A 24,723-nucleotide genomic window follows, 5' to 3' on the forward strand; every position below is an offset into this window, starting at 1 on the left:
CATCATGCCGAACAACACACCGTGCAGCCCAAACACACCTCAGAGAGCTCAACTTTTATTCGTAAAAAAAAGACGTGTGTAACCCTGGCTCATGTAACTGAGAAAAGCAGCTGACTGAACCACACTGTCTTGTGATTCTCTCATTCTCAGGCTGGATGGCAAGCACGTGGTGTTTGGGAGAGTGACCAGCGGCATGGATATCATCACCAAAGTGGAGTCCTACGGAGATAGGAAAGACGGAAAGACTTCTAAGAACATCGTGATTGCCGACTGTGGCGAAATCAATTGAAGCAAACGAATGCATGCACTGCATTGCCTGGCGGTGTTTGGTGAGGTGGTGTGAGTTGGCTGCTGTTTCACAGGAATAAAGTGGCCCTGTTTTAGCTAACTTCAGCCAAATGTGAAGGAAAAGTAAATTATCTCCACCAAAAGTACATCCCCTTGAAATAGAAGTTTGATGCAAAGCAATGTTTTTCCAGACCCTTGACTGGACTTGCTCTACGTATCATCAAGTGACAAGCTATACAAGCTACTTTGAGAACATTGGCAAATAAGTTATCGAATGTGGCCTGAAAATACATTATACATCACTTTTGAGACGCTTTGCAAGTCATCAGTCAGTGTTCCCGTGCTCTGATAAGCATTGGGCAGTGCCCATCATCAATGTGTAAATTCCACATTGTCATAGCAGTAGCTCGTTTCTTCACCGACAAATATATTAAATTTACCCTGGCTGGGATTTGAACTCCTGTTTGGAAAATATCTTTCTCTGCCAGTTGAGCTATAACCCGGAGCCTTCACGCTGTACAACTTACTGTAAATGCGTGACACTTTGATGTGGTAATAAATAAGCACGGTACTTGCCTTCTCAATGTGATTACATAATTAATCACAATGACCGATGTATTTAATTTCTATATCGCAGTAAACAGCTAAATTACTCCGAATGCTAGATATGCAATTACGAAGATGTTAGTTGCGTACATTTTTGTCTTGTACATTTTCACGTCTGTGGGTTTCTCACCGTGACCTTCATGTTCGACTCATCCAAGCATCCAACTCGCACCGTAACAGCCAAACTGCCGATAAAAACCGCACGCAGGTTACCCAAGCAGTATAATCGCTCTCAGATTCCCGCACTACTTTGCTGCAAGATCGTTTTTTGTTATTTCGATCAATTTTGATTTGTGTCCTTGCTTTTTTTTTCTGCAATGATTTCAAAGCAGAGCTTCTCCCCCGAAGTTGGAATGATGGTGGACACTGTTGTGTCTCTGTACTCATCATATGACCAGCAATAAAGTAAATCAGGAAAAACCCATCCAACACAATGTCTTGACAGGTTTTGTTTTTGCTTCACCGTAACGAATGTGAAAAAAAAAATCACCCTGAATATAACTGACATCACTTAGTCATACATATTACCGCATATGTTTTCACAGTTCTGCTGCAAAGCTATGCGATGTTTTTTCGGGTTATGCTCCTGCGTGTGGTTCAGCATGATGTCAAACGTTACATTCCACGTGCTTGGAGTCTTTTCATAATCGGCTCTTGAAGCTCCCAGCAAATGGGGGGAAACATTGGACATTTATGCCGAACAACACGCGGCACAACTTTAAAAACATTGGAGAGATATTAACGTCGTCATTTTGCCAAATCAGTCGAGTTCATTTTATAGAGGCCCTTCGTTGAATCATGTGACTGAATTTCCTGGAAACTATATTTTTCGATTTAAAGCTTTCGTGACTGCAAGGATTCATCTTCTTTGGTTCTTTCGGTAAAGTCACGTAGAATGAGAATAAAATAATAAATTGATCAAATAAAATAACACAATAATATTCTCACGACGTTTCGGCCACAACACAAGCGGCCTTCATCAGGTGAAGGGACGAGACTGTCTGACTTAACCGAAAGAAAACTATATTTTGATAACACGTTGAAAGTAATATATTTTTTTCTCATTTGAAATCGGCACTATGACATATGCACATTATGTGCTGCTCTTGCAAATGAGGATGCCCCATGATATTTGACATAAAACTCTTTGGTAACACTGAGCAAGCGTGGCTGAGATCCTGGACAGCCACTTGTAATTACCAACTATAATCACCCAGAAATGTCTGTCCGTCCCGTGCGTGACGTCACTCCACATGAAGCCCACCCCCCCCTTCATTAATATTCATGAGTGGGTGGATTCTTACACGAACGCAAAGGTCGAGCTGAATTAAATAATTTATCACGCAAAGTCGCTTCAAATATGACGTTTTTTTTACAGAAAGTGACGGTAAAAAATAAATATACGCAGCAAAGTGCTACATCCGTGCGTGACGTCACTGCAAAAGAGCCCCCCCCCCCCTTCATTAATATTCATGCACGCGTGTAAATTGACACTGACGCACAAGAAGGTCGCGCACTCCCCTCATTAATAATCATGAGCGGGTGACGTCACTCCACGTGCCGCACCCCCCTACAGTAATCACGAGGGGGTGACGTCACTCTATATGCCGCACCCCTTCACAATAACCATGAGCGGGTGACGTCACTCCACATGGGGCAACCCCCCCCCCCTCATTAATAATCATGAGCTGAATAATTTTTCTAATGAACATTTCAGATTTACTGCAATATACACCCGTCCTTGGACGGGCAAAAAAAAGCTAGTAATAGCAACACTGTGTTCTCAAATATAGTCACTTTATGATCTCAGCACAATCACAATGCCTACATAAAAAAAACCCCAATAAGGAGAAGTTAATTTTTTTCACTTAAATCGGCTTTCTGCAGCTATGAAGATTCATCGTGTACACACCCTGGTTAGGCTTAGGGCACTCAATTCAGAGCAGTCAACGAGAGCCGGACATGTAAAACTGATTTAAAGACTCCACGATGGTGTAATTACGGGCACGTTATCTCCTTTGGCTGCCACTCCCATCGTTCGTATCGACCCTCGGCCATAATTTGTTCAAACGAAGTATCCTGCTAAGTGACCACTTACTATTTTTAGCAGTCTATCCTGATTGTCCAAATGTTTTGAATACTGTTCATTGCTGATGGATGACATGTGACAGAACCACTCTCCATGGAGCATGCAGAACCGTTGTATTGTTGTGTAAGGGAGGCCTATTGAAGTAAACTAAACTACATTCAACTATTTTTATTTTACCAGGTAAGGCCCATTGAGTGATATAGATTTTTTTTCAGATGTGACCTGGCCACAAATGATAGCTCAACGAAGTCGCTTATCACGTGGACATTTACAGCAGCCAGATACTCTAAACGCACGTTTTTAAATGTGGAGGGTAAAACCGGAGGACGTGAAGGTCAATTCCACGCAACCACTGGGAGAACATGCAAACTCCAAATATACACGCATCAGGGTCGGGATCAAACCCACGACCTCCTGTATTCCTGGTGAGGTAGTCAACATTTCGTCACCGTGACTCCAGAAGTACGTGCAAAGGGGCAGACCTGCAATTACGGTAAAACCTTGGATTGCGAGTAACTTGGTCTGCGAGTGTTTTGCAAGACGAGCAAAAAATGTAAATAAATATTAATTTGATAAACGAGCGAGGGTCTTGCAATACGAGCAGTAGTACGTATACACGCTTTGTCTGCCGAGCGTCACGTGATCACAACTGATACGAGTGCTTTGATATACGATTGCTTTGGATTGCAAACACGTTTCCGGAACGAATTATGCTCGCAATCCAAGGTTTTACTGTACTTGGTTTAACACATAGGCTTTTGCGGCCAGTGTCGATAATATCGTTTTTTGGGTTAGATTGTGTAAATATTAATGTGTCGTTAAACCCGCCACCACCCGACACAGCCAATTAGTAAGGTTTGTCACGTAAACAAAACATGTTCATTCGCTACTAGTACAGCACACCGGTGTGTTGGAGAGTACATCTACATTTACAATCTGAGTACGACGTTTCGACAGTAATTACGCGTTATACGACGTTTCACCTCAAGGTAGTTGTAATTAATTGCGAAACGTCGTACTCAGATTGGAAATGTTTTGCATTTGCTCTCCAACATACATGCATGTTCTGTTTACGTGACAAACCTTACCAATTGGCTGTGTCGGGTGGTGGCGGGTTTAACGACGCATTTGTATTTACACAATCTAACCCAAAAAATGTATATATAATGGCTGCAATTGCTTGCTCATGCTACTGCTGGCAAATGGCCTATCAAGAGGGTGAACTCTAGCCTAGAGTGACTCTCGCGGGTATTTTAGTCTACTCTTTCATGCTAACCAGATATTGCAGAAGAGGGAAAGTGCCCACACATTTTTGTCAAACACAGGAGATCTGCTTATCGACCTTGGTGTATCCGTGTATATTGTTAGGGGGACAGAGGTGGGGGGGGGGGAAGTTAAGAAATATGCCCGCTATTTCATGAGCCGTGCCGGGACATCGGCGACATCCGTGACTTTAGTAGTCGTTCTGTATTATCTTGTAAGGACAGTCCCTAACTTGATGTGATGCTTTGGTGACTGTAAGCACTCTAGTAAGACGTTGTCTTTACTTCGTGACTGAACTCCGAGTGTGCGTTTGTAATTGGTCGAAATCCCCCCCCCCTCCCCCAAAATGATAAAACGTTGAATTCTCTCATGAGAACACAATTGCACAACGGACACTGAACCTTGCGTTTGGACAATGTTTAGTGTCTGTTGCAACCTGCAGTGAGAAACGTGATCCATACACCATTGTACTGTATAGGGCACTAAGTGGAACCTGTGATATTTACAAAAGCTGTAATTTAGTGTGTATCCATGTGGGTGGTTCAACAGGCTAGCAATGGTCATGTAACGATACTGAGCCAGCTCAATTCCTGGCAGCCAACTGGGATAAAATTATTAATTAGTCTTTCTGCAGAGTGATGGTCATGGCAGGCACAAATTAAATGTCAACAGTTTTCACGTACTTATTTCTGGGGCATATAATTGGAAAAATATATCTAAATAATGTGTGATATTTAAATGCATATGGCACTTAAATTCCTACAGCAACTCAAAGCACCTTATATGTACAGTATGTATGTTGAACTTATTTCGCACCGAACGTAGCAAACCGTGGTTATTGGACGCACGGAAAATGTCATCATCTCATTGCATGATCGCATCTCAAACATTCAAAGGGCACCCCCAGCGGCAGCTGTTCCTGTGCGGCACAAGACGATTCAGACAGGCCTGAAAGTGGGCATATGTATGCCAGTAGGGGAGATGATTGCTTTGTACATTTTTAGAATTTGTCAAATTTTTATCCTGACGCCAGCGCACAGTAGCCTACTCATTTAGAATTGCATCACGGGATGTTAACTATCCACTCTAAAGCAGACGTGTATCTGTACAGTTAATACACCCGTGGTACGTAAAACATCAGGGAGGCCACTGGATTAGAACCGTGAACCTCTGCAACGAGTGGCGAACTCGCTACCAATGGGCCATGTCCATATATCTACATGTATTGCCTTCCATCGGACAAAAACCTGGACCATTCAGTTCAGAATTCTTCGTGACAGCTTGGCTCAGGCTTGGCTCTGGTTCAAGTGAGACGGCTCAAAGCCACACCTAACTTGAGCCGGCTTTGGGCATGGTCCTAGCCATGCTCAGAATTTCCTTGAGCAGAGCCTGAACCATATATCAATGATGGGCCACAGTAGCATAGTAACTAAATTATCAGCTCAGAGGGTGTTGCAATCGGTCAGGTGGGGCCCCAATATTTTATTTGTCTCGCACGACACATTGGCACTCGATTCGGACTTGAATCCGGAATCCACTCATTTGGAGCACTCAAACGGCAAACATAAATTATTTGATAATTCAGTTTTTTTTTTAAATTTAGATCACGTAACTATATAAATGTGCCGTTAAACCCGTCACCACCCGACACACCCAATTAGTAAGGTTTGTCACGTAAACAGAACATGCCAATACACCGCTGTGCTGTACTAGAAACGAATTGGTATGTTCTGTTTATGTGACAAACCTTACTAATTCGCTGTGTGGGGTGGTAGCGGGTTTAACAACACATTTATATATTTACGCGATCTAACCAAAATAAAACGTGTAATATTGATGATATTGGTTGCGAAAGCCTACGTGTTAAACATTAAATCTTTGGTTCACCTAAACATGCGCTGACGTGGCTTTCAGCGAACGAGCGCGCGCCCCGTTCGAGCGAAGTGTGCCACCTTATAACTTCCCCCTATTCGTCCCAAGCCAGAAGGTTCTGCTTGTCTACCTGGTGGCACAATGATGACAACAACAACGTCGAAACAAACATGCGACGCGCAATTTGAGGAAGCCAACCGCGTTACTGTTCTAGTTAAATTAAAAGTGGAACGTAAATGAAAGCACTTTCATAAAAGTGAATTGAAACCGCGTTTTAAATACGTCTTATATTCTTTGGTTCTTTCGGTAAAGTCACGTAGAAGGGAAACAATAAAATAAAAATATAAAACAATAAAATTCTCACGACGTTTCGACTGGAACACAAGCAATCATCATCAGGTGTGAAAACCACAGCAAGAAAAATTAGAAATTTTCTTGCTGTGGTTATATTTTTATTATTTTATTGTTCCCCTTCTACGTGGTGACTTTACCCAAAGAACCAAGAATATGAATCCCTGCAGTCACGAAAGCTTTAAAATCAAAATTTAAATACGTCTTAGTTATTTTTTTTAAACAATGCTGTTGAGAAATATCTCATAGTGGTTGTCACGGGGGGCCCAACTCGTAATTTTGGCCACCAGGAGGGGCCAGGGCACCCCCAGACCCCACCACGCTCGTTACGCCACTCGTGCATCTGTGGAAGCAACTGAGCGACTTAAGCGTGAGTTGAGCTGCGTTAGAGGGCCAAACGAGAGTTGAGTCCTGACTAAGAATACGGCCCTTAGTGTCTCGGAAAGAGTCGCAGATTTCCCAGGAGAGTGATCTCACAAATATGATGATTCTGGGAAAGCCAGGACAGGTGACAACACACGATTGACCACGCTTAAATGTTTCCCTCAGTTTAGAAGCAGTGTTTCATCCCCGCAGCTACTCACACACAATGGCGTTAATCATTTGGTCAAACCAAAAAACACGTGGAACATTGAATTATATTAGTTACGAGAACCTGAGTTTTGAGTTAAAGGCGTGGTTGCAAATTAAATAGATTCGCTGTACACGTATATAGCCATCGTCAACCAGGTATCCCATCACCAAGAGTCAATGTTCCTGATGTATACATCTGCATGTAAACATCATCAGCTTCAGGCGATTTGCCAGAATTGGTGTGATTCAGGCAAAATTGCTGAATTGGTGATTCTGGCAAATCGAACCACTGTGATTCTGGCAAATCGCCTGATGAAGCTGGTTGTAATCACCAGCGAAACGTCGTACTCGAATGATCAATGTTGTGGGTTTTACTCTCCAACACACCGGTGTGCTGAAGTAGTAAATAATTGACACTTTTGTTTACGTTACAAAACTTAATCATTTGCTGTGTAGGGTGGCGGTGGGTTAACATCACATTCATTTTTACGCGATCTAACTCACCCCCCCCCCCCCCCCGACCATTTCTTATGACTATAATATTCGGTCGCGAAAGCCGAATTGTTAAACTCACCTCATCGAGCCACATGCCTGCATACGACATTTTATGACAAAGCTGCCATCTAGTGGGGATACGGAGATCGCACAGCCACATGCGCTTGCTGGATAGTTGATTGAGCCTGGGCAGTCCTGTACTTGCAAGAGGGCTTGCCAGGTGTTGTAGGATTGTGGGATTGCGAGACTGTCAGGAGACGACAATGTGTAGGGGTTGCCCCCTGGTGTGTGCGTGGTGGGTTTTATTCAGGTACTCTGGATACTCCAACACATGCCACTCATTAAAGAAACTCGCCAAATATCTATTCTAGATTTAAAGCTTTCGTGACTGCTAGGATCCATACTCTTTGGTTCTATTGGGTAAAATCACGTAAAAATATCCCCAAAAGCAGTACCCAGCTCCTGAAAAGTTCATTTGATGGCCTTTGCAGCCAGGCAGACTGGTTGATTATTTGCTGCAACGTAAGGCGCGAATGCTCCAACGGAGCTGGTGTGCTTTTGTAAACACATTCCAATACTCCTACCAAATCCTACAATAAGCAGACACTGGATCGTATGCCACGTAGAGATATATGGAAAAAAATATTTAATTAAAACCCTGGCCGGAGTTGACGCGCCCTCATGGTGATCCTCGACTCTTAATTAAGAGTCAGAGAAATTAAAACGACCTGCTGAGGATGCACACTTGAGTGGCAGGCAACCAATAAGTCAACACATTCAATAAATGCTTGACTTATGATTACTGGAAACCACATTCCGCCCGCAAATTATAACGAATTGTTTCATGATGCACTTTGGTTATTTCGGTAAAGTCACGTAGAAATAAAATAAATAATAGAATACGACGTTTCGATTGCAGCACAAGCAACCGTCATCAGGTGTGAATGCAAGCTCGGAGAGACACACACATATACAGAGAGAGATACACACAGAGAGACACACATAGATGTGCTCACCTGGCGGACGCTTGTGTTGCGACCGAAACGTCGTGTTCTTTTTATTATATTTTTTCTACCTACAAGACTTTACCGAAAGAACAAGAGCGTATGGATTCCTGCAATCACGAAAGCTTCAAATCAAGGAAGAGATGTTCTGTTTGTGTTTGCCAATAAGGCAAAAAGCTTTTCCAATACCTGCCCAGGACATTGTTACGGTAAAAGTTAGAATGTTACTGAATTTATCGAAACTTTGCACTGGTTACGCTGTGTAGGCTGTTTTGTTTTTTGCCGTGATAACATTTATGGCTTTTCACAAATTTTCATGAGGTTTCATAGCAAATCAATTGGTGCCATATTTTCAGAAGTGCTTTCCTTCACATTGCAATTGGTTTGGTGTGGCTAAGTGATTTTGTCGCGAATGTCAAACGGATATCAAACGTAGAGCTGTCAATCCATACGGTTTGCCCGTATTCTTGTACAGGGAAATTTAGTTTTCAGGTCCATGCGATGTACAGCCGTTTCAACACGGGCTAAAACATGTGTTTGTTCATGTTTCTCCCTTGTGATGGGGCTTTGTAGGATGAACATTGATTTTTACAAGGGCACGGGATGACCAAAAAGGTCTGAATTGGTCTGTAATAAAGTAGGGCACTGATAAGGGTTGACAGGTTTGCAAACGTCAAATCAACTTTCCTTCGGTGTACGACTGCCGGTCTGTGTTGTCTCTTTGGAAAGTTGCCTATAAAATCGTTCACGAAGCAATGAGTAGCCGCCCGCTCTTGCATGTGAGACGAGGCATAAGTCAGGGTTGATAGCTCGTCCTTGTTTTTCCATCTTGAGTGCAATGGGCCCGGCTGGGAAACGTCGTACATTAGGGACGTGTCTTGTGCCGCCAACCATTCGTCGCGTTTATATAGTATACATTTTAGGAATACGTTTTGAACGCAGTGTTTGTCCTTCACTCGATGGCTACTCATATGCCGCTCTTCGTATGCGAATTAAAAAAAACGGTTAATCAAGATTTAGTTTTAAATCTAATCAGTCCCCACGGTGTAAAGTTCAGTCTTCAACTCATCCACTAGGCCTCGGCAAGGTAAGGTAAAAACAACGAGCCTACCATTACCCTACCTTGTACCTTACCACAATACAATCACTCTACTTCTACCTTTTACCCTTACCCCATACAAATGACCTGATTACAGGGTAATTACTGGGGTACTACACATGAAAAAGGTTTATAACAGGTAAATGCTAGGTAGAGTGCTTTATTCATATAGAATACTCTCGATTATTCCAATTTTACACGCTTTCTTTAAACTCTGTTGTCATATCTTCAAATCTTGTAACTCAATTTTAACCCACTTCCCAATGTGGTATCGACTGCAAACTTGGTAAACTTATATCATACTGATGACAATACTATATTATATCATTAAAAATAAAATATTTTTAAACATTATTTTTTTATGTTATGTTTCGGCTTGGGTTTAATTGTCCAGTCAACTAACGTTGGCTGTAATTGGCCACGGTCCCCTTACGTTATGGCGAGCTTCGGGGCCACTTCCTGGAGTCGTGGAGTTCTATTACTCGTAGATTTCATTAAAGTGTGTTTTTAAAAAGTTTAAAAAATATATATTACTTCTTAAATGGAGGCCACGGACTGCGCCACGGAGCTTTTAGCAGTAAACAAGGCACCGTGTTTACCGGGTTAATACTTCTCGCTACCTTTACCCTACCGGGTAATTCTTCCGAGCTACCTTTACCCTACCCTTCACCTTACCCCTTGGCATGTCGACACCTTTACCCTTTTACCCGGTAAAAAAGGTAAATTACCTTACCTTGCCGAGGCCTATCATGCACCCTATCCCTCTGGTCTCCCTATTTACGTGCTATGATGAAGGGCCGTCATTGGCGAACGTTTTTTTATATCTTTCTTAATAACCCTAAATTATTTTTTACAGTAAAATTAATAACTTGGTACGAATGTTTTTTTTTCAAATCGCGTTTCACGTGCCACCGCCGCGCGATTTCGCCCCGCGCGGCCACCGTAGAACACGCGGCCCCACTTCCCGAATGTCACGTGGTACCGCCGCTCCTCGTGGGGGGTGGCGCGGAGACGTTTAACTTCCGGGTCACGTGGTGCTCCCCTGCCGGGTCACGTGGTACTGGTGAATGCGCCGCGCGTGCTGAACGCGGTGAGTGTCGCGTCCCGTCCACCGCCCTCACCACTCTACACTAGCTACTACTACACTACTACTACACTAGTTACTACTACTACACTACTACTACACTACTACTACTTACTACTATACTACTACTACACTAGCTACTACTACACTAGCTACTACTACTACACTAGTTACTACACTAGTTACTACTACACTACTACTACACTACTACTACTTACTACTATACTACTACTACACTAGCTACTACTACTACTACACTAGTTACTACTACTACACTACTACTACACTAGCTACTACTACTACTACACTACTTACTACTATACTACTACACTAGCTACTACTACTACACTAGTTACTACTATACTACTACACTAGCTACTACTACTACACTAGTTACTACTATACTACTACTACACTATCACTACACTAGTTACTACTACACTAGCTACTACTACTGCACTACCACTACACTAGCTACTACTACACTAGTTACTACTACACTAGTTACTACTACACTACCACTACACTAGTTACTACTACACTAGCTACTACTACTACACTACTACTACTACACTAGCTACTACTACACTAGCTACTACTACACTAGTTACTACTACACTAGCCACTACTACACTACCACTACACTAGTTACTACTACACTAGTTACTACTACACTAGTTACTACTACACTAGCCACTACTACACTAGCTACTACTACACTACTTCTACACTAGTTACTACTACACTACTTCTACACTAGTTACTACTACACTAGCCACCACTACACTAGCTACTACTACACTACTACTACACTAGTTACTACTACACTAGTTACTACTACACTACCACTACACTAGCTACTACTACACTACTACTACACTAGCTACTACTACACTAGCTACTACTACACTAGTTACTACTACACTAGCTACTACTGCACTACCACTACACTAGCTACTACTACACTAGTTACTACTACTACACTACCACTACACTAGTTACTACTACACTACTACTACACTACTACTACACTAGTTACTACTACACTAGTTACTACTACACTACTACTACACTAGCTACTACTACTACTACACTAGCTACTACTGCACTACCACTACACTAGCTACTACTACACTAGTTACTACTACACTAGTTACTACTACACTACCACTACACTAGCCACTACTACACTAGCTACTACTACACTACCACTACACTAGTTACTACTACACTACTTCTACACTAGTTACTACTACACTAGCCACCACTACACTAGCTACTACTACACTAGCTATTACTACACTACCACTACACTAGTTACTACTACACTAGCTACTACTACACTACCACTACACTAGTTACTACTACACTAGCCACCACTACACTAGCTACTACTACACTACCACTACACCAGTTACTACTACACTAGTTACTACTACACTAGTTACTACTACACTAGTTACTACTACACTACCAGTACACTAGCCACTACTACACTAGCCACTACTACACTACCACTACACTAGCTACTACTACACTAGCTACCACTACACTAGCCACTACTACACTAGCTACTACTACACTACTACTACACTACCACTGCACTAGCTACCACTACACTAGTACTGCCACAGTACCACAACCACACTTTTACTATTACTACAGTACTTTCACTACACTAATTACTACAGTACTACCACTACACTAGATACTAGTACAGTACTACCAGTACCAATATTAACTACCATTAAACTGGCTACGTGTACACTATCGCCACTGCGCTGTCTACTGCTACACTAGTGGCTAATACTACAACTGCATAAACCACCACTACTAAACTCGCTAATGTAGTGGCTAATACCAACCGAATACCCTTCCACCGCGACTACACGAGCGACTACTCCACACACCACAGAAGCTGCTAAGCTGCAGGGGCTAGCAGCACTACACTATAGCTACTCCTGCTGATTCTACTGCAACACAAGCTGCACGTACAGCGGCACACTTAACACACGACACAGGGGGGGGCCCCCATTTAACTTTTGGTTTCGCCCAACCTCACCACGCTTGCAGGTGGAGGCGGCTAGCGTACATTGGATTTGCTGTACTGCACTCTGCCGGGACGGCTGATGATGCTGGCTATAATTACTTGGCGAAACGTCGTCGTACTCTGTAAATGTTGTGGATTTTGCTGTCCAACACAACGGTGTTGCTGTACCAGTAACGAATTGGCATGTTTTGATAAACCTTACTAATTGGTTGTGTCGGGTGGTGGCGGGTTTAACGACACATTTATATTTACGCGATCTATCCCCCCCAAAACCCCTATATTATGGATTGTATAACTCCTGTTAACCTATAATGCCTGGTATGCACGGTGGCCACATCAAGCGCATCCCTGCACAGCTGTTAGGTTATTTGGTCGAAGCTTCTTCACCCGTGGAGCATCAAAGGGCCATACGTAACGCGCTTGATTATAACTAAAAAAATATTGCTTTTTTCTCATTCACGAAGCCGTAATCTGCGAGACATCCTTGGGACACAGCATAGATGTTGTAGCTGCTATTGTGTTTCCTTGTGAGTTTGCACTTTGTTATTTAAAGCCGTGGAAGTTGGGGGAAACCTTGATTGAATGTGTTGCAACACTGGGCAAGACACGCGGAGATGTTGAGACAGGAAGTGAAGCCACCTACATAGGGTCAGGGGTCAAGGTTGGATTTGGGGTCCGTGGCCAGTAACACATCCTAAATTATTTTAGTTTCGCTTTTAATTTATTCCACGGCATGCGTATACCTCAATGTAGGTGTTTATGCAACTAACCAGAGCGATTGAGTTAGGGTAAGAGCTGAGCTGTTCTTAAAGTCCCGACGATAGATTTACGTCTGGGCTCATCTTGCATGAGCATTGCATCTTTGTTATCATGACTTTTATCGGCAGAGATAGGACTAGAGTATGATCGGTTCTCGCGTTAGAGTCGGTGATGTTGTATAGTGTGAAGGTTGGGGAAAGTCGGTCAGTTTATTTTGGGTAAGGGCCATTGTGCTAAGGTTATTTTGCATTCGTCACCCGGTGAAAACAGCTGATGCCTTGTTGTGCATGTTGCACAACAAGGGAGGAAGTTTTCCAGGGGGCTCCAGAGAACAGGCAGGGGATTTTTTTTTATATATAAACACAGCTAATAAACAACAACAATTGTGTACAATGGAAATTTAGCGAGCAATCCAAAATAATATGCATGGCACGAGTGAGAGGAAACTCGAAAGTCTCCGGTTAGTCAGGGGTATGGCTAGAGATTGTTTTTCGATTATATAAAAGGGAATTGGCATAAATGTAATCGTTGAGGTTTTGGTTATGGCTGTAGTTTAAGGCTGGGCCAGGGTGTTTGGTTTCGAGTTGGGGTTATTGTCGAGGTTGAGATCAATATCGGTTATAGTTCGGTTATGTTTTGGTTAATTTAAGGGTGAAGGCTTGGGCTATCTTTAAAGTATGGGCTCGCATGAGGGTTATGGCAAGGGTCTTGACAACAACTGGTTTTAACCCCAACCTCAGGGTAGGGCTGAGGCTTAAAGATGGTGTGAGGGCTCGGACTCTACGTATGTGGCTGCTACTGATTTCAGTTCTGGGGACATGGATATTATTACCACACTGCTCTGATTTGTCCATACAATCCGTTGTGAGATTGCGCAGGGTTGAAGTTCACTCCCAGCCAGTTAATTAAACTGGCTGGACAGTTCACTCAGGAGTAATTGCCGGCTCGCCACTTAAACAGTTCTTAGTGACTATAGTTTCCCAGCCCTTTCTTGCAAATTACATAATCTCAGAGCGCTCCGACCCCTTGTACATAGAAGCCACCATTGCATTATGTCAATGGAATAGGTAATCTTGTGCCCTATTGTAGCTTGAATTAAAAAAAATCCAAGCATGTAGCGAAGTGACAGAGTGCTAGATTACACTACATTTGGAAGGCTGTTACATTTAACACACTGCGGAGGGAGATGGTAGGAACGTTGGGTTGCTCGGTCAATGGCCAGGGTCAACGGCGGCACGTGGTGTATTCCGCAAATATGCCCGACTGTGAGGGTGGGCACAAGCCGGCGTGAGTAGGTTAAGCGTTGAGTTTTATAAGGGCACCACGGGGTGACCAGCCCCTCCCCTCCCCACCCAGCCCCACCCCTCCCACCCCCCACCCAGCCCAACTCCTCCCACCCCCCACCCAGCCCAACTCTCTCCACCCCCCACCCAGCCCCACCCTCCCCACCCAGCTCCTCCCAGCCCCTCCCCACCCTCCCCTCTCCACCCAGCCCCACCCCTCCCATTTTATCTGGGTGTCCGGATACACGTGGACAGACATCCACAGACATACACAATTAATCCCCTGCCTCCTGTGAATTAATCCTGGTTGGGCTTCCAGTCCACTACGTTTCCTACCAGTCATGCCCACTAGGAGCGCATTTGTTATATATCCGGGTGTCCGGATACACGTGGACAGACATCCACAGATATACACAATTAATCCCCTGCCTCCTGTGAATTAATCCGGCTTGGGCTTCCAGTCCACTACGTTTCCTACCAGTATTATCATTCTTGGTGGGTAGATAAACTGAGTACTGCTTATGTCGAAAGTCACCAGCAGTTGTATTGAGAGACTGGCCCTGTCAATAGTAATGTGGAATTGCACCACTGGTGCTATGTGCTTTCCACCAGAGATGAGCACCACCCCAAGCTGGCTGGATGATTAATTTGACTTTGCTCTACTAAGAAAGGATCTGCACATTGCCTAACTAAACCTGCCAAGATTACTCTTGCAAAACAAAACGTATAACCTCAGTGGACTGTCATCCTCATGAACACGTTGAATCAAATTGATATTTAACACCATCTTAAAAATCTATACCCAACTCCAAACCAAGCTCACACTTGTGTCGTGACATCGTGGATGTCGCCGTGTGGTGCCGGCTCTAGCGAGGCACGGCGTGCGATGTACTCACATCACGGACATCACGTATGTAGCGACATCGTGGATCACTGGGTAATGCCGGCTTGAGCGAGGCACGGCATGTGATGCACTTACATCGCGGATATCACATATGTAGCGACATCGTGGATGTCACTGGGTAATGCTCGCTCGAGCGAGGCACGGCATGTGATGCACTTACATCGCGGATATCACATATGTAGCGACATTGTGGATGTCACTGGGTAATGCCGGCTCTAGCGAGGCACGGCATGTGATGCACTTACATCGCGGACATCACATATGTAGCGACATCGTGGATGTCACTGGGTAATGCCGGCTCTAGCGAGGCACGGCATGCGACATCCCGGACACCCCGTGTATGTGGGTGTAGTTCCAGCCCGAGAGGGGCCTCGGTGAGCGCTGGGTCATAGCGCTCGGTGGCACCACGCGTGGCGTGCAGTGCTGACTCCTACAGGAGGGAGTGTGAGAGTGTCAGCCTTGGAATGAGGTTACCCCAGGCCATGGCACCCTGGTTGACCCTGGAAGGCACGTGACGGGTAAGATCTACACAGGGGCCCCAAGGGGAGGCTGGGGGTAGTCACGTGCCTGGGCGAGGTCCTGCTGGACGGTTCGAGAAGGTGGTCGTGGCCAAAGGCGGAGCCAGCCATGGCCAGCGAGCATATAAACCGGGTCCCCGAGAGGGACCGGGGTTCAGCGTTGCTGTTGTCATCTACGTCCAAGAAGAAGCCACCAACATGTTGACCTGGACCCAACCTGGGGTCCGGTCAGTTGTAGCTACTCCCAGTGTTACTAGTGTAGTTAGCCTGGTGGTCCACCACCATAGGTTGTTATCTGGAAAAGGATCAGTTACCCCTTTGTGTTAAGTGTGTTGGTATTAATAAATGTGTTGTCTTAAGAGAACGTCTGCGACTCGGTTGAACCCACTACACTTATATTCTGGAATTATTTAGAAAATTGTATGATCATTGCGTGCATGTGGTTATCAGTTGTGGTGTGACATTACTTGAACCTGTGAGCCTGTGATATACCATTGATATGGGGCTGCATTACAGCTAACTTAGTTATTAATAAATGGCACATTACTTTATGCAACAATGTCAAGAAAACGAAATGGGTTATTGTTGTTGCAGCAACCCTTTGTGGATCCCATGTAAAACACGGATGCATGACAATCTGTAGAAAAAAAGGTCGTACCTGAAATGAGCATTGAGTGTCGTTCACGGGAATATGGAATTTGTGAAAAGTCAACGTTAAAATCGTGAGCAACCGGTCTTCAGCGAACATTTTATTGACCTCCACCGAAAAAAATATACTGGTCAAAGTAAATCTTGACCTGGATTTTAAATGAATTACTCATAATTAAAAGCTCTGCTCCTGTACCAACAGAGATACATTCTGGCTATAACAAAATGAGAAAAAAAGTTTCTCGCATTTGAATACAGGTGCATGCAGAGAATGCAAAGAATGTCATGACGATATGGAAAGCAAATTGAAAGTTTGTAATGGAACATGGCAAGAGAGAATTCTACACGTAGTTCAAAGAGGAGGCTGCAATGCGTATGGCACGTGTTCTCAGGGCTGTGGAGGGCAAGTTAACGATACCTACAGGCGTTGATGGGGGATTTGAACCCAGATCGTGGGAGATGATGACACTTGTAAGAGCAGACCTTATTTTTTTCACATTTTGATTGTGTAACAACTGCTGGATCTATCAGAAGCAAGGAAAGAAGTGATGGCTAGGCCTGGTGTCATCGACATACGTAATTACCGCTGAACCTTGGTTCCTCACTCATTGTGACAATAGTTCCCTTAGCCTTGTACAAGGTTCCTGCTATCTGTAGGGGCTAAGCTAGATATGGTGGTTCTTAATTGTGGATCCCATGGAGCAAATCAATAAAACAAGTTTGTGATTTAAAACCAGGCAAGAGCCCATTGAGACGCGTCTCATTTTGCAAGTGAGATGCATGTACATTGAGAAAATATGACGTACAATGGAATATTCAGGATAAAAAAAGAATGCAAATTAACAAGTGATACCAAAAGAGTCCACTTCCGCCACAGTAAAGTACAACGCCTCTTGTCCACACTGCAGTGAGGGCGCTATTGGTGGAAAGGCTAATTGCCGGATGAGTAGAGTTGTCCTGTTATCCCTGTTTATCTGCAGACAAATGGCAAAGAAAGGCAGATAGTGGAATAAATGTGCCACTCGCTATCTCTCACAGCCCTGCAGTGTCACAGTCCATCTCCCTCTTTCACATTCACTGATCTCGTCACTCCATTGCTGCAATGATTGTCCTCTCACTCGTGTTCCCTCCTCGGCGGTCTTTCCCATTCATAATCTTAGAATGCCTTGGCACCTCAGTTCCTTATATCACATCTCATTTTAACCATTCGACGGGGAACCCCATTGGCAGCTGTCCGTGCGTGACAAAGGGTGACTCAGTCCTGACCTGCAAGGTGGCATTTGTGTGCCAGTGGAAGGATGACAATTGCCATGTGTAATCCTAATTGAGTAATGTGTCCCATCCAAGCCAACTTCCTTTTTTGAAAGTGCAGGATTGCAAGCGAGAATGTTCGCTTGAGAGCAGGCTTGTGAGTATGCACGTACGAGAGATCAAGCGGTCACGCGTGCAGCAGAGTGAGCGAGATTTCTCACTTGTAAGGAGAGCGAGTGAGCATCTAGAGGAGAGCGAAAATAGGGAGCGGTGTTGTAGTGGTTAGCGTGCTTGCGCTACGGAACCCGGCGACCCGAGTTTGATTCCCGCTCACGGCCAACACCGGTGGCAATTTTCTAAACAAGTTGTGGGCCTCCTCTCGGTCGACTCGGCCTCAAATGAGTACCTGGTGCAGTGTGTATAAACATCGCCACTAGGGAGACAAAGGTGCCGGGCGTGGTGCTGGCCACCCACCCCATTGTGACAGCACTTGCCCCAAAGGTCTGTTAAGGCTATACTGGGGATCTTTGTTTTTGTGTGAGAGGGGAGCAAGTGAAAGTTGGTGGATAATGCAGATGTGTGAAATTTCGAAACCCAAATTGGTCTGCGGGATGGTGAGAAGGGAGTTCGCCAAATGGGTACCTGAATCTGGAGATGGTAAACATGCGGATCTCCGAGTGCGCACTAGCCTCATCTGCCGCGTTTCTTTTTATTGGCTACATTGTGAACATTTGGAAGAATGTTAAGTGCAGTGTAGTTAAAGCTAATTTAACCTCCCGTGCAATCATTACGTTCTTGTTTAAGAAATGTTTTCAGAAAATTCAAAACTGGACAGAGCAGCAGATGTGAAATTGTAAATGTATACCTATTGTGCGATAAATACTTTGCGTTAAGGCAATGTATTGCATCTGGCTTTCTGCACGGTCATATATAAACAGCATGAATTTTATTTTCCAGGTCCTTATGGACGTGGTACTCGTTAAAATAATTATGATTGCGTACATATCAGAGCCGTGATGTTGATGCCAAGTTCACTCGCCAGGGGTACCGTATTGTCAATAACGAAAAAGAAATCTTTCGGCAAAAGCTCAGAAGGACAAACATCATCTGATATATCTGTGATTTAGTGCAATCAATTATAATGACCGTATACCTAATCATAGTTTTAAATCTTTATCCCCACAAGTTCTAAAGACTTTCTCAGAAAGCTTCCAGTTGGGATGTTTGGCCATTTCCTTTTTTTTAAATGCAGAAAAAAAACCAGATGGTGATGTTTGTACAAAGGTAGACGGATTATTCCGCGCAAATAGTCCCCCAGAAACCCGCTTGCTGTACATCCCCGTACAGGCACCACCTCATTTGCAAGTGTGTGTGTTGTATTTCACTCTTCTCTTCCTCACTTCTGTGAGGGCTCTACCGAAATACACCTCCGAGTCTGCAATGATTTGATGTCGTATGGATTAATAGGGACAATTTTGCAGTACCATGTTAATTTTTGTATATCCAATCAAGGGCTTTTGGGAGATGTGGTGTGGATTTCAGAGATATGTCTGGGGAGTGACTTAATAGTAGAGAGTTCAGTAGATGTGTTTTTTTATTTGTTTACCACATTCGTACAGCGGAGTGTCCTGGATGTCTCCATCCACGCATCCGGTTTCTGCAGCGTGCGATGGTCTGATGCTGTGATACGGTTCATGTCCATGCACGGTCTGGATGAGAGGCTTGGCTCTCTACCTCACCCAGTCTCATATAGAGTGAGTGGACTCTACAGTAGGCGCAAGATCACCAAACTGTAACTTACAAACGATAAGGCCGAGGGCAAAGTGCCTCCGTGCTTCGAGGAGCTCGGGGGCAGTGCTCGCCTCCTGTTTGCGATCCCTGAGCCAATGGGGGAAGGTACATTCCTATGGCAGGGATGCGTGATGTCCGCTTAAGAAATCCGTTGATGACATATTCGCACAGTGGTACGCAAATTTCGATTTAAAGCTTTTGTGACTGCAGGGATTCATATTCTTGTTTCTTTCGGTAAAGTCACGTAGAAGGGAAATAATAAAATAATAAAAATGAAACAATAAAATTCTCACGGCGTTTCGATTGCAACACAAGCAATCATCATCAGGTGTGAAAACCACAGCAAGAAAATTGTCATCATCAGGTGTGAAAACCACAGCAAGAAAATGTTCTTGCTGTGGTTTTCACACCTGATGATGATTGCTTGTGTTGCAATCTGATGATGATTGTTTGTGTTGCAATCTGATGATGATTGCCTGTGTTGCAATCGAAACGTCGTGATAATGTTATTGTTTTATTTGTATTATTTCCCTTCTACGTGACTTTACTGAAAGAACCAAGAATAAAGTGGTACTCGTTTTAAAGTGCAAAACTATTTGAATTTATAGAGCACCTAACTTGCACCTGTAGGTTTCGTCTGGGTGTTTGAACATGTTAACACCTGTTTTATTGCCAGAAAGGGTAAAACCTATTCTTATTTTTCATAAATTCATGCTTTCTCAGTCTACGAAGGTAAATGCAGTGAGTTTGGGGGCTGCAACTGGAATTTGAACCCCCGGCTTTCAGTTTGTTTGAGAAGTCTTCTACTACCACTGCTTGGCCTGGTCAAATTTAAATGATAATAGGGATAATCCATCAAAAATAACACACAAAATGCTACAACCGTAATTACTGTGAACAGAAGCAGAACTAAAATTAGGGAAGGCTGAGAACATCACTCGTGGTCTGCACGCATGCTTCATTTCCCTAGAGCTGACAAAAATGCCAACCCATGATGCTAAGTGGAGCAGCAGTCTTGTTCCTGTGGCATTTTTTTAAAGTTCGTGTTTCAAACTTTTTAATCGCGGCCTGTAAACATGCTTCCTGACAGTGTTCCAGCTGGTTGGCCCAGAGTTCATTGCTATTCCGGTATGCTTCTCATAGATGAACTTTACTAATGGCTAAGGTTTTAGTGGCAATATTAATGTGTCTTAATAAATATATCGTGTCGCCGAGGCAGTTTTCTGTTCTTCTTATGAGAAATAATCTTTGCCCAGTAGTGTTTGTTTAGGCAAGGCAGCCTTAGACCGGTGTACACGGTGGCGAGATGTTAACTACCTCACCTGTGATACAAGAGGCTGTGGGTTCGATCCCGACCCTGACTCCTGTATATTTGAAGTTTGCATGTTCTCCCCGTGGCTGCGTGGAATTTTCCTCCACATTTAGAATCAACACGCGTTTAAGAGTATTTGCGTGCTGTACATATGCACATGATAAGCAACTTCGTTGAGCTGTCATTTGTGGCCAGGTCGCTCCTGATTAAAGAGCTATTCAGTTTAGTGGGCCTTACCTGATTAAATAAAAAAAATAGTTTAGTTTTTAGTGTAGAACTCTGTGGAGCACGATGTGCCCCGTCAAAGCATTTCCACACTTGAAACCCTGATGTTTTGTGCAGGAACGAGTGTTTGTGAATTTTCATTCATTATATGGGACAGTGCCTAGCCCCATTCCCCCTACCCCACACCCCCACCCTCTCTCTCTCCTCCCTGGCTCTGCCCCCCCTCTCTTACCTATATAGCCTCTTGACACAAACACCCCTTTTTACCCACTTCAGCAATTGTTTCTTGCTGTGGTTGTCACACCTGATGACGGATGCTTGTGTTGCGCCCGAAACGTCGTGATTTAATTTATTTTATACCTACGTGACTTTACCGAAAGAACCAACGAGAGTATAGTGCCCTGCCGTGAACAATGTTCACTCATTGTGGACAGGAGTCGGTCACGAACAGTTTTTCATGGGCAAGAGGTCATAATTTAACGCTTGCTCGTAGATGTTGTGGATAGTAGCCAGCCATGAACAATATATTACGGGTAGAAGGCAGACATGAGCAATGTTAGGGATCAGCACACACGGCACTGAGCCAGTTTTTAAATAAATCCGGTGTTTCCCCAGCATTTGCATAAGGAATTTCCTAACCACACTATGAGCTGAAATGGCCCAGGGCTGAGCACACTGACGATTGGGCTTTTGCTAATGCATTGCTATTGCAGTGTGCATTGAACAGAACAATGAGTGACGTGAAGGTTATTTAGAAAATGTTTATTATTTTCCCTTGTAAAATTACGAAGTAACAATCGTTGACTATTAAGTTTGTTTCATAGATTACAATATTGGTTCGTGTTGAACGTGTAAGTTTGATGAATTTGAGCTTACAAGCAATACACCACGTGGTACCAGTCTGCAGAGATATGCTCAAAGTAAGCGGTCAGTACAGTTGGTGATCAGTTCTGCTTGTGCATCTTGAGAGCCGTTTGTAATGTGTTGACACGTGTTTTGGGTAGCCAAGTCTGGCTCACGACAACAAGAGTATCGGTGCATTCCCGAGTCCGGGTGGACTCACGAGTGTCGTCATTGCCGGGATTGGTGAATGAGTGGTCACCTGAAGAGACCCCCACCTTGTCGTCGGAGGTGGTTGTTTCTTTTATTTAACCAGGAGACAAATGTTGGGACGCACGAGACCAGCATTGCCTCTGGCAAGGATGACCTGTGTTACATTAAGAACAAGGTTGGCGTAAATAGTAAGCATGACGGTAATATGGAATTTTCATCATCGGTTCAGGACCAACAAGAGAGATGTGTAACGCCCTGTGCTCACTAAGGCTGGGCACACTGGGAGGGAGGGTGGGAGTGTATGTGGCGTGGGAGTGAGCCCGTGGGTCCTGGAGTAGGAGTGTGCGTGGTTGTTACTTGGTTTCTGTTCATGTTGCCGCCTCCAATGGGACGATTGCGGTGAACGTGTCCTATCTCACCAAGTGAGTGCTTTAGATCTGAGACACCGTGCCTTTATTGCAAAGAGGGGGACCTGGTTATCATAACAAATGAAGATGTTATTTATTGTAGTGGATTGCATTGAAGATTATTTCAAATTGTGAGGTGTGGACTATAAATCTGGCACAGTGATAGAGACAACCTAGCTGTATCTGTATTGAGTATGTATCTGTATTGTCTATTGTACCGCACGTTTTTATTACTGGTGGTCCCTGCCTTAAGAATCGTATCATTATGCCTCAAACTCGGCAATTCCAACGGACACAAGCATAGCCAATACAAGACAAAGGCAGCTGGGTGTTGTGCTGGGTGGAAATAGAGAGAGGGGGTGATTTCGGACCCAGGAACATTACTCTATTTTTCCTGCAAGGTCTTAGTATGTCAAATGCGGTTTTGCCCAACACGGCATTTTCCAGGAATGTAACCCCTGCATTCAGCACGGTGCTCATTCGAACCTTATGGCGGTAACCCATGGGACTATAGTACCTCGCTCTCGCATGATGTCCGTGATGCAGTCATTTTTAGTCTGTTGATGGTTGGCGATGCGGCAATCGACTCATCTCGACGAACTATACATGATGCACTATTCAAAGTTGAATTTTTCGACAACGGATTTTATATGCTAATGTTTGGCGTTTCGACATCGCGCAGTAGCACCGATTTTGGATTGATTGGTACTCGTGTCGTGGAGTTAAGTTCACCCCTGGGAAAAATAGTGTCCCAGAAATACAATATTTAAATGCCTCGGCCATTTTGTATTATTTGGTACCCTGGGGTACCGCCAGAAGGATCATTTGACCACGAGTTGAATTCCCTGATGCACAATGAAAAAAAGTTTAAAGACATCCTGCTTTCAATCTAGTAACCCACCAGGCGTATCAGCACGGTAGCGATAAAATTACTAAAAACTTGACGGGCAATTACACATTTATTTGTTAGATTCAACTCTGATGGATACTTATTTACAGATGAAGACCCTCCCATGCTGCCAGTCATGGAGGTTGTTTGACCATACCTGACCACGCTGATCTCTGCAGATTGGTGAAAGGGATGCCTCGGACAGATTCGGATATCATTTGCCGCTGATGTTAGTCATGGCATTGGGTTCACGGTGCAGAACGGTAACCATTGTTCCACTTCTCATCTATAATGTAATATTTAACTTTACATCAGCTTTTTTTCTTATCAGTTATGCCAAGATTGTGATTGCCAGCAGTGCCCAAATCAAAGTAGTTTGGCAGCCAACTGATAGAAACACCCAAGAGGACATCCACCGTGGAGATGGAGTGATGAGATCAGCTCGTGTGCAGGAGCTATATGGATTGTGATATCACAATATCATGGAAGATGGCATGAGCTTTTGGAGGCCTTTGTCCAGAAGTAGCGAGGTCATGGATGATGAGTAGCAGCTGCATTTGCGGGTGTGCATATAGCAAAAATCACATTCGTATGACCAATATCCTTCCTAATCACGGACTGTTTGGATAAGGCTGGGAAAAGGCCACAAAGCCCCCATTGGGCTTGAGAATCCCAAGTCCATGTGTTGCTAGGCATTGGTCAATTATTAACATCTGGTTAATATTTATTTTTAAGCCATGAAGTAGCCCAGTTGATTGAGCAGCAGGGGGCTCCGATTAGTGGACGCGTTCAAATCCTGGCATCAACCCATGCACATGGAGCCGGATCCTGCTGGTTCCCGATCCTTGCCCATCAGGACCAATTCTTGTCCCCATGAACCACGTCGCCATATTGTCCCATGCCACTCTA

The 24,723-nt window shown here is 44.0% G+C and overlaps 2 protein-coding genes across 2 annotated transcripts in view; both read left to right on the plus strand.

Moving 5' to 3' along the window:
- LOC116945029 (peptidyl-prolyl cis-trans isomerase-like) overlaps window positions 1–1,318 on the plus strand; it is a 28,624-nt gene extending 27,306 nt beyond the window's left edge. The window contains exon 6 of the mRNA XM_032959096.2: window positions 151–1,318. Coding sequence (XP_032814987.1) covers window positions 151–289 — 139 coding nt within the window. The 3' untranslated portion in view covers window positions 290–1,318. The remainder of the gene's footprint in view (window positions 1–150) is intronic.
- A 9,276-nt stretch (window positions 1,319–10,594) lies between these two features.
- Window positions 10,595–24,723, plus strand: part of LOC116945028 (erlin-2-B-like) — a 46,339-nt gene continuing 32,210 nt past the window's right edge. Inside the window, exon 1 of the mRNA XM_032959094.2 lies at window positions 10,595–10,730. The gene's annotated coding sequence lies outside the window, so the exon portion shown is untranslated. The remainder of the gene's footprint in view (window positions 10,731–24,723) is intronic.

The sequence above is a fragment of the Petromyzon marinus genome, chromosome 22 (genome assembly GCF_048934315.1).
Source record: "Petromyzon marinus isolate PM22_M1 ecotype Great Lakes invasive population chromosome 22, UKy_Petmar_22M1.pri1.0, whole genome shotgun sequence".
Lineage (NCBI taxonomy): Eukaryota > Metazoa > Chordata > Hyperoartia > Petromyzontiformes > Petromyzontidae > Petromyzon > Petromyzon marinus.